We start from the raw sequence: 12,731 nt of genomic DNA on the forward strand, positions 1-12,731 counted from the left end.
AGAACTTTCTTAGAATCCATCACAAGCAAAATACTCTCAGGCCTGAAAGGCCGATTCATTTCTGGACCAGGAAACTGGAGAAATTTCGGTGAATGAGTTCCCTGATACTTACCTCAATTACCCTGATAACATTTCTCAGTTTTCAGCTTTTGTAAAGTTCTGTCTTCTGGCTGAATGAAGGCTGCTTTCGAGATCACAGTATTGGAGTAAAAACTAAAAACTAATTTGAATAATTAACAACTTCTAGTTCATGTTACATATATTGAAATGTTTATGGATTAAGTGTACTGATGTCTGCAACTTACTTTGAATGCAGCAAAAAATAACAATAGCAGCAATAATAATAGAAATGACAACAACGTGGATTAATAGACAAATAGAGAGATGGATAAACTGATGAATATGACAAAGCAAATACAGCAAAATGTTAATTGTAGAATCCAGATGGTGGGGTATTGGTGCTTTGACTTTTTTAAACTTTAGTATATTTTGAAATGTTTCGTGATACAATCTTGGAAAAAAAAATAATTTGAGTCACAGTGGGAATCAGGACTAGAAAGATTCCAAAATGTTGTATCCCTTTGTCTACTTTCTGTGCTTCCAACTCTAGCACCTTGTACGCAGTAAATGTAGTGACTCTCTGTTGAATTGAGCTGTTAAACTAAATGCCAAGCTGCAAGATCACTTCCAAAGTTGGCAGGATGCTTCCAGAATATGAGTTGGTGATTTATTTCTGTGAAGGCCAGATAGTAAGTATTTGAGACTTTGTGGGCATACAATGTCTGTCACAACTACTCACCTCTGCCGTTGTAGACTGAAAGCAGACATAGACAACATTTGACAGTTTGCCAAATAGAGGGTACCATAAATGCCAAGGCCCTGGGACGGAAATGGTGGCGGTGTTTCAATAAATTTTATTCACAAAAACTCATAGGGCTCACAGTTCACCAACTCCATGTAGACCACAAATCCTTACCTCCCACTAGAAAAATAGGAATAAGATCGACAAAATGCCGACAGTCTACGTAAAGGTTTCACGGGTGACAGGACAGGTGACAACAAAAGGCAACAACAAACACTTTAGTGTCTATCTCCACCTCCTACTCACCCATTTCCTTTCATAAAAAACAGGGCAGTTTGTTCCAGCACTGAACCTGAGGTTTGATATGCAAGCACCCTTAGGAGAGGTGATATGTTAATCTTCAATTCTAGTAAGTGTGAATAATTCACATCAGATCCCAACTTACAAGCAGATTATTTTAGCACCAGAAGGAATACGTGCAGGAGGTAATAGAGTGATGCCCCCAAAGAAGAGATATACATGAGCAAAGTTCAAGCTGCAGAGATAAGCTGTTGGAGCCCTTATGGTCTTACTCTTTAGTGAGAAGATACAAATAATAAAGGCAATAAATAAGTAAATTATGTATTATGCTATAAGGTGATGAGTCCTGTAGAAGCAAGAAAAAATAGAGCAGAGAAAGGGAGACTGGAGTGCTGGGTGGAGGGTGAGGCTGTAATATTAAACAGGGTGGTCTGCATAGGGCAATTAGAAAGATGCCATTTGAAGCAGAACCTGGAAATGAGGACATGATCCAGTCAGATATCTGGGAAAGTTTGCCAAGCAGAGGATACTGCCAATGCAATGGCCCTGGACTAGATGTTGCTCAGAATATTAGAGGAGTAGAAAAGAGGCCAGTTTTAGGAGTGGTAAGATGAAGTAGAATAATCATGGGATGATGTTATACAGTCCTAAGGGACCAGAAGAGGAAGGATAAGCGAAGATTTCAGACTGGAGAAGTGCTAAGATGTGACCTATATTTAAAAGACTCACTCTGGCCACTCAGTGGAGAATAGACTGCAGGGACAAGAGTGGAAGAACAATCAGGATAGTAGTACAATATTCCCCCGGGGGTGGTGGCAACTCAGGCCAGTAGGTGGCAGTAGAGGTATCGAAAAGTGGCCCAATGGGGTACATTTGAGGATAGTACTAACCTTATTTCATGAAGGATTGAAAGTTTGGTGCAAGGGAAGGGTAAAAATTAAGGATGACTCCATATTCTTTAGCCTGAGCAACTGGAAGGGGAGAGTTCCTATTAGCTGATAAGAGGAAGATTGTAGGAGAAACTAGTTTGGGGGATGAATCAGGAGGTCAGCTTTGGACAAGTTTGAGATATATATCAGATACCCCAAGTACAGACAGACAAGTTGAGAGTCAAATATGAGTCTGGAATTCAGGAGAGACGTCCTGGCTGTCCTAAGCATATAGATGGTGTTTAAAGCCATGAGTCAAGTGAATTTTTTAAAGTGAGAGAAAAATACAGCTCTGCCACAAGACAGAAGGACTCTGATTATCCGGTTTTCTTTCCTCTCTCTCTCTCTCTCTCTCTCTCTCTCTCTCTCTCTCTCTCTCTCTCTCTGACAATGGCTTCTACCAGGTTCTTTTTTGAAAAAAAACGTAAGCACACGTGAACAAGTTTGTTCACATCATGAACTCAAATTATCCCATGCCATGACCCTTTAGTTGTTGCTTGCTAAGGGCTTGCATGAACAAGCTTTGGAGAAAATTCCTAAAATTCTAACTGAGTAAAGGTGACAGTGCCACATATAATTTGAGTAAATTAAGTCATATTTTCAAAATAGCAGGTTGCCAAAAATTAGGATGTAACTAAAGTTATGGAAAATACAGAGCCAAAGAAACAATCAAGAGACGTAGCAGAGGAACTGAATGAATAGAATAAGTAAATAAATCTGTGACATTTTGACTTAGAGGAAACCACTCCTCCCAGCTGCCCTTGAGTGTTTTACACCCCAAGAAGGGATGGAAATCCCCAGAGATTGTGCCCAGGTGTTTCCACATTTATACCAACTGTATTAGTCCATTTTCATGCTTCTATGAAGAAATACTTGAGACTGGGTAATTTATGAAGAGAAAGAGGTTTAATGGACTCACAGTTTCATATGACTGGGAAGGCCTCACAATAATAGTGGACAGTGAAAGAGGAGCAAAAGCACATCTTACATGGTGGCAAGCAAGAGTGTGTGTGCAGGGGAACTGCCCTTTATAAAACTATCAGACCTGGTGAGACTTATTCACTATCATAAGAACAGCACAGGAAAAACCCACACCCGTGATTCAATTACCTCCCACTAGGTCCCTCCCACATGTGCAGATTATGGGAACACCGATTCAAGATGAGATTTGGCTGAAGACACAGCCAAACCCCATCACCAACTCCTCCTGCCCTTACCCTAAGTTTACTTTTTATTCTAGAATCTAACTTTTGCCATATTACCATATATAAGTTGTGGAGTAAATACAAATCATTATGTGCAAAAGGAAATTAATTAGCAGAGTGTAGAATTAATTTATTTGGCCAGGTTGTTATGTTACTGTTGCCCTGCTTCACCCTTAATTTTTTGAATGACTCCCTACTATATTCCTAAAGAATGGAGGGCTATTTGGAACCCATCAGTAGTTTTAATTTGCTACCAGAATGTAAGTGCCACTCTTTTGAATTCCTCTGAAAGACTCCTTGCCCTTCCCCAAATTCCAGTTTCCAAATTGAAATATTAAAAAATATTTCTCCCAAGTTATTTTTCCCACACTCTACCGTAATTAGACCATTACTTGTGGTTCTCCCCCCTCTATACATAAGCCCCTTGAAGATGTGGGCTGCCTTTCTTCTGTAGGTTCTTGTGTCTCCAGCCCTTAACAGAATGCTCAGCACATGGCAGGTTCTCAAATAAGACCTGACTGAACGAATGAATAGAAATAATGCTAATTCCATGCACACTCAAAAGAAAACCTCTTTGAAAGTTAGTAGCTTCACTCTCCTCTGCCAATCCAAGACTTCTTCACATCATAGATACTAACAAATAAGTTGCAGTAATCAACAATTTATAAGTAAGCACAGTGTGTCAATGCATGCCAAAAGGATGATTCCTTTTCTTGGCTATCTATAGCAGGACATAAAATATGTCCTCAGATTTATTACAAATGGCCAGCCAGTATGCACCAGAGAATAAGGCGAAGCCAAAAGTAGTGAGGCTGTCATAATGATGTCAAGAGACACACTTTTTTATTGTGATCTGGGTGTACCATACCTTAGCAAAAACAATCTCTTTTCCATTTCTGGATTTCTTAATAATTTAAACTATATAAATAAACTCTTTTCCCATCATATGAACTGTTCTTACATATTCTCTGGTCTTCCTTTGTCCAAGTGTTTAAGTTTCATTGCTTATTCTCTGTGTGCTTTGGCATTACCTAATGGTTTCCTGGCTCGTGTGAGAGAAGTCAGCGTCAGCAGTCGGGGCTTGCTGAGATATTTTCTTGTCCTTTCCAGCATAGTGCTCTACAAACAAAGGCAGGGGTTATCACATGTACCCGAGAGCTGCCTGGGAAAAGTGGGAGCTATAGTTATCAAATTTGGAACCTTTATGAAATATGCTTTTGTCTCCGTTTTTGTTGCGTTCAATCAGATCAACAAGTGTTGGCTAAGTGTTGAGCGTGGTTTCCTGTGGGATTGTGTAAGGCTCTGCAGGACAATAAACGTGTTGGGGGCACTGAGTAATGTAGCCATTTCTGACCCAGCAGCCAGGAAAATGTGAAACAATTTGCTTCTGCTGGAAACAGGACAGCTGGGGCTTTGTTCCTGCAAGAGCAGATCAACCAACGCGGCAGGACCCAGGCAAGCACGGAACAAGCCGAGATGGTGCGTTTAAGCGGCAGGTGGCTACTCAGTGTCATATTCTATGGGGAAAATAAGTCTAGTTCCTGGTGTTGTGGGGCCTGAAGCTTACAAACTTTGGGGAGCTCACCTTAAGAAAAAATAGTGCAATATTTTGACTATGAAATTGCTAGGGCTTCCCCTGGGACTTTAGATGGGACTAGATAATTTAGAGGGCAATGGGTGAAACTGCTATAATTTCACCATAAATTCACTCCTTGCTCAAAATCTCAATTAGAGAAGCTATCAGTTTGTCTATCTAGCTTTGTGCTGTACTCTCTGCTAATTTTCTCCATCCTCTTCTTTAGGTATTGCCTTTCCACAGCCTTTCATATTGGCCTCATAACTGCTTCGAAAGAGATATAGAAATGTTCCTTATACCTTCTTTAACTTTGTTTTTATGATGTTACTTTAGCTACAAATATTTGCTCTTAGGTTCCTGAAGTCTCCCTAAATCAAGTGCGGAGTGTATTTTAGATGGAGATAGATGGAAGGGAGGGGAACCATACAGTTGCACTCACATCCATGTAATTTTGAAAGATTTTGTGGGCCACAATGATTTTATTGGATTTGAAAAGTAGTACAAACTTTGTGATCGATGTAAGCGCTTCTCAAGCTTTCTTGTGCACATGGATCGCCTGGGAATCTTGCTAAAATGAAGATTTGGCTGCATGAGGTCTCGGGTGGGAACTGAGAGTCTGTATTTCTAATGAGCACCTGGGTGATGCAGGTGCACGGACCACATTTTGAGTCGCATCCAAGTATTTATTTGCAGGAAATATGGTGGCACAAATACACAGTCACTAAGGGGCTGGTTCAACTTCATTTTATAGTAACTCATCTCAGGATGGAAAGTCTGTGACAAACCTGTCAGGGACTGGTGCTTGTTGACATGACAATACATGAGGAGGTCTTCCTGCCTCCCATTATCTCCTATCCTCAGGAGCTGGGAACAGAGGGATGGGAAGTAAAATTTTATCATTAAGGATCATTATCATTTCATTGTCCTTAGTTCTTTAATTTTGCTATGGTCTTCTTTTAAAACTTTGCCCATGGAGTGATGAGAAGGGACATAAATTTTGAGAACATCTACTAGGGTGATGGGCATTAGGCTGCCATTTTCTCTTGACTACTCATAACCCTTTGAAGTGGTTATTGTTTTACTCCCTTTGCAGATGGGGAAGCTGAGGTTTAGCTGGATTAAGTAACATGACAGGTTGCACAGAGACAGAGCAGGGATTCAAACACAGCTTGATGCTTTCACTCACACCAACCTGCATCACATAAGCAGTGTTACATGTTTAATTCAGCAGGAGATGCTAGCTCATGGATTTATTACTTTTTGCTTTTCTCCTAAGAAAGATGCCCAGAGACAGTGCCCTAGGCGGAAGAGAGGGAGCAGAAAGAAAGAGGTTACTGAAAAAAAGAAACGACTTAGAAAAGCTCTATGGGCGCTGAAGATTAATCTCACACCTAAAGCAAAACTTAGCTCCAACAGGACTAGCATTACGATTCTTGCCTTCTTTGTGAGAAAGTGATCTTCCCAAAGTGTCTGGTTTTTATACTTTCATTTTGGAGCAATTAAGGTATGATGCTCCAAAATGCTGAGAATTAGAGTGTCAATGTTAAAAGACTTCTATCCATATCATGCCAAAATCAACTTTAATTTTCCCTCTTCTACATAATATCATGTGAAATGAGAATCTGTCAGGTTGTGTGAAGCCAGGATTTGTCTTTGGCCAGCATCATAAGACTTTTTTGAACTACTTTACTTGATTCTCAGTCAAACTTTTTGTTCTTGTTTAAACTTACCATCACAGTGTGTTCAGTTATTCCGCAGGAAGATAAGCAGGCCTTGCATTTGGCAAATATTTGAAGATTAAGTTTGTCACAGGGCCCTCCATTTTCCCTTCCAGATCCCGCCCCACTTGGAGCGTCTTTCCTTTCTTTCCCACCCTTCCTGCTCTACTGCCCTCCCACCACATGTGTTATTTTAACATCTTGACACCTACTGAAATCCTCAGCTATATGGCATGTAAAGTAAGAGACGATAACTAAACCAAGTCAAGGGGTAAGGAATTGCTATCCTTATCTCTCAATTCTGAAGGATAAATCTTTAAAGGCAGCACCCTGAGCCAGGGAATACACTACCTGGTTGAGGGAACTATCCCATGGCCATTTAACTAGATATCCCTATCTCCCTTTGTATCTTGTCTACTGCTCCTCTTCTGTACCACTGAGAATTTATTCCAACTTTTGAGGTTGTGTGTTCTTACCTATTTTGAAAATGTGGGTTCAAAGTTTGCTATTTAACACTGCCTTTCAGCAGGAGATTCCTATTGAAAGATTATAGGTAACAATATCTTTCTGATATTTTCGGTAAAATGTCTCTTGCACGTGTCTGTTAAGACTCAAATTTATGTGTAATCTCACTAAACTATGTCCTTTAACAAAGCTGGAGTATGTTTGACTGAACACATAGATATCTCCCACTCTGTTTACTGCCATCATGGAGTGGATAGTGTACCGGCAGGACATATGAAGCTGGCTCACAGGACCATGCCTCTTAGGTCACTGCTTAACAGTACTGGCTAAGACACCTAGGCTACTGGGCTCAGTGTTACATCTGTTAAATGGCTTCTAGAGTTCCTATCAGATTTGACATCCTATGACTGCCTTCCTGTATTTAAGTGAGAGCATTCTCTGGTTTAGGAGGGTCACACAGCAGGCATGTCCTTCTCTAGCATTAATATCATGGTCACGAATGTGGGCTGTGGAGTTAGCCTGACGGGATCCAAATCCAGCTCCACCCACTAGCAGTGTGGCCTGGGCAATTTATTTATCTATTGCAGCTCCATAATCCGTTAGCAGGAAATGATGTTACAACTTACTCTATAGGGTGACTGTGTCACAACCTACCCCATGGGCTGGGAATATCACAAAATATCCCATAGGATAGGGGTGTTCTGGCCTACTACATAAGGTAGAGGTGTCATGACCTACTCCATAGAGCAGTTGTGACCAGTAAACTCTAAACAGCCTGGCACATAGTGAGCCCTCCTTAAACATTGGCTAGGATCATTATTAGTAAAATCACTCTCATCCTTCAAAGTCTAATTTCAGTGTGCTCCCTTCTAAAACATCTTATTTGGTTACCTTAAGAAAAAAACATCTTTTCCTTCCTTGGCCCTTTCATAGCACAGTGAATGGACTCTACTCTAGCACTTGCATTTTCCCCCCATGTCTTCTTTTTTAAAGCATAGCTGGTACCCACAGTGTGCTAAGTACTTTCACATAAGTTTTCTCATTTAAGTCCCTTAAAGTAAGAGAGTTGTTACCCATCTTATTTTACAGATCAGAAAACCGAAAGTTAGTTCAGGGAAGGGACTTGGCCAGGGTAATACAGCTTATAAATGACAGGTTTGTAACCTCCCCCTGTCTTCCGAGTCTGCCACCTCACAGCAATCTTGCATATTAATTAGTTACGCAGCCTATGTCTCAAGCTTGTACATCGTCACTCAGGACCACAGACGGCTGATCTTTATTTCTGGAACCAGTCACTCAATATTGGACACACTGTAGGCTCAAAATCAAGTGTGCCAAATAGAACTGCCAGCCTGAACTTCTTACTCTCATGACATTGTTTCCTTATAAATCCTAAATAACTATAGTGATTACAAGTCATGTTAATTCAACATACACCTTTTATGTATGTAAGAGGTTACCTAATGGCTGCTAGCTTCCTTATAAAAAATACTATATTGATTTCTGCCAGGTTTTTTTTTTTGCCTCCTCCGTGCCTTAATCTCTTTCTAGTTTCATCTGTTTATGAAAATAAGCAGCCTGGGCTATTTGGTAAGCAAATTGATATGTCTATTTTATGTGGGTGATAATATGAGAGTCCACCCAAATCTCACCAGCTCCTCTATGGAAATAGATTTCTTGTTAATACTGACTGGGTTTAGGATCTCATTTTACTTTAAAAGGGTTTTTGTTTCACTTTCCCAACTGAATTTTCCTTAAATAAGGGTAACAAGAGCAGGGTTTGCTAGTTGTTGGACACACATTTGACTTAACAGTGAACCCTGTTTATTTATTGTCAAAATACAAGGGAGGAGATACTGTATTTCTAAAAACTAATCATCAGCAACTATCCAACTACCCTTCTACATCAAGAGATACCATAGAAATGTTTTCAAATTAGAATCTAGCCCATATAGAGGAGAAAGAAGAAGTATAAGGAAGGGACAGAAGTAAATAGAAGGAGAAACGCAAGTCCAAGCCTGAGCAGAAACCACATGGTTTGTCTTAGAAGAAACTGATATGGAAATGAAAACAGCTTGAGTCATCAAGGCGGGGTTCTTCAAGATCGTTAGGAAGCTTCAGTAGTCCAGATTAGGGAGTGGAGCTTTGAAGGACTGTTCCTCTTGGATAGGTACCTCAAAAATGTGTGGCTTCAGGCGTTTATTACATGAGAACAACAGATTACAGACCCATGTGCACAGTATGTGAACCTGTCTTTGAAAAAATAAGCATGTGTACATAAATGTTTCAAAAGAAAATCATCTAGAGATGTGCTGTGTTTTTCTTTTCCCTGTCTATAGCTCTGGGTTTTATAGAATAAACATATATTGCATATGCATCTTAAAATGAAAGCAAAAAAATGTATAAAGGGCAGGATTTTGAAATGAACAATTATGCTGAAATTTCACAAGTTATATTTCATCAGATGCAATAATGCTTGTTAACCCTTGGAGGTTTACTGGAGAAGGTGCTTGAGGGTTCAATACCTTTCTTTTTACTCGATGTTCTTCTTCATTTCAATATACAGAGGCAACTTTGTGAATTTGTCAGTGGTCTCTGTGACTCATCTTATTATTTTTTGACATAAAATTCTAAAAATTCTCATCTTTAGTGTAATACACGTAAAATTTTTCTTTTCTTTTTCTTTCTTCCTTCCTTCCTTTCTTTTTCTTTCTTTCCTTTCTTTCTTTCTTTCTTTCTTTTTTCTTTCTTTCTTCTTTCTCTCTTTCTTTCTTTCTTTCTTCCTTTCTTTCTTTCTTGTCTTTTCTTTTCTTTTCTTTTCTTTTCTTTTTTGAGACAGCGTCTCATTCTGTCACCCAGGCTGTAATGCAGTGGCATGATCCTCCCTCTTCAGCCTCCTGTGTAGCTGGGACTACAGGTGCACATCACCATATCTGCTAATTTGTTAAAAAAATTTTTCTAGAGACAGGATCTTGCTGTGTTGCCCAGGCAAGTCTCAAACTCCTGACCTCAAGTGATCCTCCCTCCTCAGCTTCCCAATGTGCTGGGATTGCAGGCATGAGCCACTGTGCCCTGCCTAAGTGTGAAAGTTCTATAAACAGAAAAGTATGTATATCGGCACATAGTACTGGGAAAGACTAAATAGTTACTTGAACATTAGGTTTTTCACATTTTTTAAACAATGCTAATGTCACAAATTGATTCAGCATCTGAAAAAAATTAAAAAGTAAATTTTCTATTCAACTAATCAGATCTATTTAATTAGCACTCTGCTTTTAGGAATGACATTTCAGCTATGGGTATAAAAAAACTGACAAGAGTTTTCACAGTTTTCTCCTTCTGTGTCATTAGTAAAAATAGAAATATATAAGTACCCTAAAACTATGTCCAGTGTGTTATTGCCTGCCTAAAACAGGCTTTCCCTCACAAAAACTAGACCTTCATTATTTCCATAAGTCTCCAAGCAAATTCTATAGAAAATAAGCTTATCTGAGCACATGGATATGTAGAGTTCACAATGGAAGCATATATAAAAGGAAGGCATGCTATCTGCCTCTGTAGGTCCTGCAGGCTCTACTGTACCCTGATCTCTTCCCTGTCTTTACTGGGCAAAGAAACCAGTGACCATGGCAAATAGCACCCATTGGACTCTAAAGAAACCCATTCTTCTTTTGCAAAAGAATTATCCTTTTTAAATAGCTAAAACAATATCCCAAGCAAAAAGTAACCAAGACTTTATTATATTGAATGGATAAGGTTTCCACTACTTCTGTCTAAAAATCAAATAATGCCCTTGGAGGACATTTTAGAAATTAATAAATAATCTTTTGTTTTATGTAGTAAATAATAAAAGCTGGTTTTGTTAATTCCACTTTGAGAGTTGTGTGGTCTATGTCAGGAGGAAGGCTGGCTGGAGCCGACTGTGGTTTATTCAATGCCAGGCTGTATTTCTTAGTCTCCCTTTCATTTCACTCTTCTGCCGTAGTGAGTCCATCGTACTAGCGGGCCAGTGAGAAGTGCCCTCTAGTGATTGGATGGGTTCACTTAGCGCCCGCCTCCATGCAAACAGAGTAATGCCTGTGTGAGTGCTTCCTGATCAAGACTGATAAGTGGGATGCAAATATCTTCTTTTTAATGCAAGTCCCTGGGAGATAGCCAGAGGGAATATGAGTGATAGTGCCTCAAAGCGGTAACTTTTTGCTTAGAGCTTGAGAGTTAAAGTCAAGGACCAACACGTATACTTTGGCTGTAGCGAGTCTAAGGTGAGTGAAACCTTCAGATTATCAATAAAGAAAGATCTTAACTATTGGGCATGTGAATGCAAATAATGATACAATTTCACAAAGCAAAGAAGAACTTAAGAAAGTTTGTCTCTCTGGCCTACTTCTCAACATTGCTACTTTTCATGGTCAGAGCTGATACCAGATTGGGGGTTGAAGCAACCATCTTAGTTGAACTAGAAAATTAATTCATTTATTTTTCACAAATATTTTAAGTTTTAATATTTTACATGATTTTGGAATAAAAAGCAAGGGTCTTTTTACTTTGTAAATTTACTCATTTTTTCAGTTCTTTTAAATCTCTTTTGATAGCATCTGTTATTGCACCCTCACACATTTTCCTCATTTTATTCTATCCTAGGCATTCACTTTGATTTTAAATTCTCATAGATATTGAAAATTATACCTGTGTCCTTTATGTTAAAGATCTGGTCATGATCGGGGCTGCAGGTGTTATTGACAATAACGTCAGTGCTTCATAGTGGTTTCGATAATTTGATCAAATTACTGGCCATTACTTCATAAATTGTGAGCTGTCTGGAGTTAATTTTTTAAAAAGTTTTATCATATCCAATTCAATCCAACCAACACAGACAGAATGTTTAAAGAGTACAGAGCATTTTGATAAGGTGGTCTGGAGAATGATGCAAAGATGATGAATTTATTATCCACAGTGGGAAGAATCAAATGCAGAAAGTGCTTTTCAAAAATCAACATATTTATAAAACCCAAAGCAAAGGCAGTAGAAAAACTGTAGCTACTATGTAATTTATTTTATAATCCTAAATCAGTCTCATTTTTTAAAAAAATTAGCATTTATATTATTCTTTAATAGGAAATAGTTGAGGAAATGATATGAAGGTTAAAGAGAATTTACCTAGATGCTGCGAATACTCATTTCAATTATTTATTTTGTTTAGGATGATAATATGGATACAAAATCTATTCTAGAAGAACTTCTTCTCAAAAGGTCACAGCAAAAGAAGAAAATGTCACCAAATAATTACAAAGAACGACTTTTTGTTTTGACCAAGACAAACCTTTCCTACTATGAATATGACAAAATGGTGAGACATCATTTATTTTATTGTTTTCATACAATTTATTATTTTTTCTAAGTCTCCACAAAGTACTTGATCATAATGAGAGAATATCAGGTTTCTTAGCTTACACAGTAAAGGTCCACTTCTATCCACTTGTCACATGACCTTTTCTTAATGAAGGTATAATGAATTCAAGATAAAGGACTTTAAAACATTAGTTAACTTTACTAAGGCAAATTATAACTTTAGAACCGTGGTTCTCAACTGAGGGCATTTTTGCTCCCCAGTGGACATTGGGAAAAGACTGGAGATATTTTGGGTTGTCCCAACTGGAGGACAGGAACAGTAAGTGCTAAAGGCATCTAGTGAGTAGAGGCGAAGAATGCTAACCATCCTGCAGTGCACAGGACAGT

At 38.8% G+C, this 12,731-nt stretch overlaps 2 protein-coding genes across 5 annotated transcripts in view; one reads left to right on the top strand and one right to left on the bottom strand.

The window, feature by feature from the left end:
- Positions 1-11,753, bottom strand: part of PIR (pirin) — a 120,663-nt gene extending 108,910 nt beyond the window's left edge. Inside the window, exon 1 of the mRNA XM_032285962.1 lies at positions 11,743-11,753. The gene's annotated coding sequence lies outside the window, so the exon portion shown is untranslated. The remainder of the gene's footprint in view (positions 1-11,742) is intronic.
- Positions 4,350-12,731, top strand: part of BMX (BMX non-receptor tyrosine kinase) — a 57,784-nt gene continuing 49,402 nt past the window's right edge. The window contains exons 1-2 of one of the 4 annotated variants that reach the window (XM_032285954.1): positions 4,350-4,715; positions 12,196-12,342. In XM_032285954.1, coding sequence (XP_032141845.1) covers positions 4,713-4,715; positions 12,196-12,342 — 150 coding nt within the window. In that variant the 5' untranslated portion in view covers positions 4,350-4,712. Of the gene's footprint in view, positions 4,733-10,861; positions 11,258-12,195; positions 12,343-12,731 lie in introns of those variants that run through there. The other 3 variants (XM_032285957.1, XM_032285955.1, XM_032285956.1) reach the window with 3 other exon arrangements.

Source organism: Sapajus apella, unplaced genomic scaffold, assembly GCF_009761245.1.
Source record: "Sapajus apella isolate SASKATOON/1434 unplaced genomic scaffold, GSC_monkey_1.0 scaffold17, whole genome shotgun sequence".
Classification (NCBI taxonomy): domain Eukaryota; kingdom Metazoa; phylum Chordata; class Mammalia; order Primates; family Cebidae; genus Sapajus; species Sapajus apella.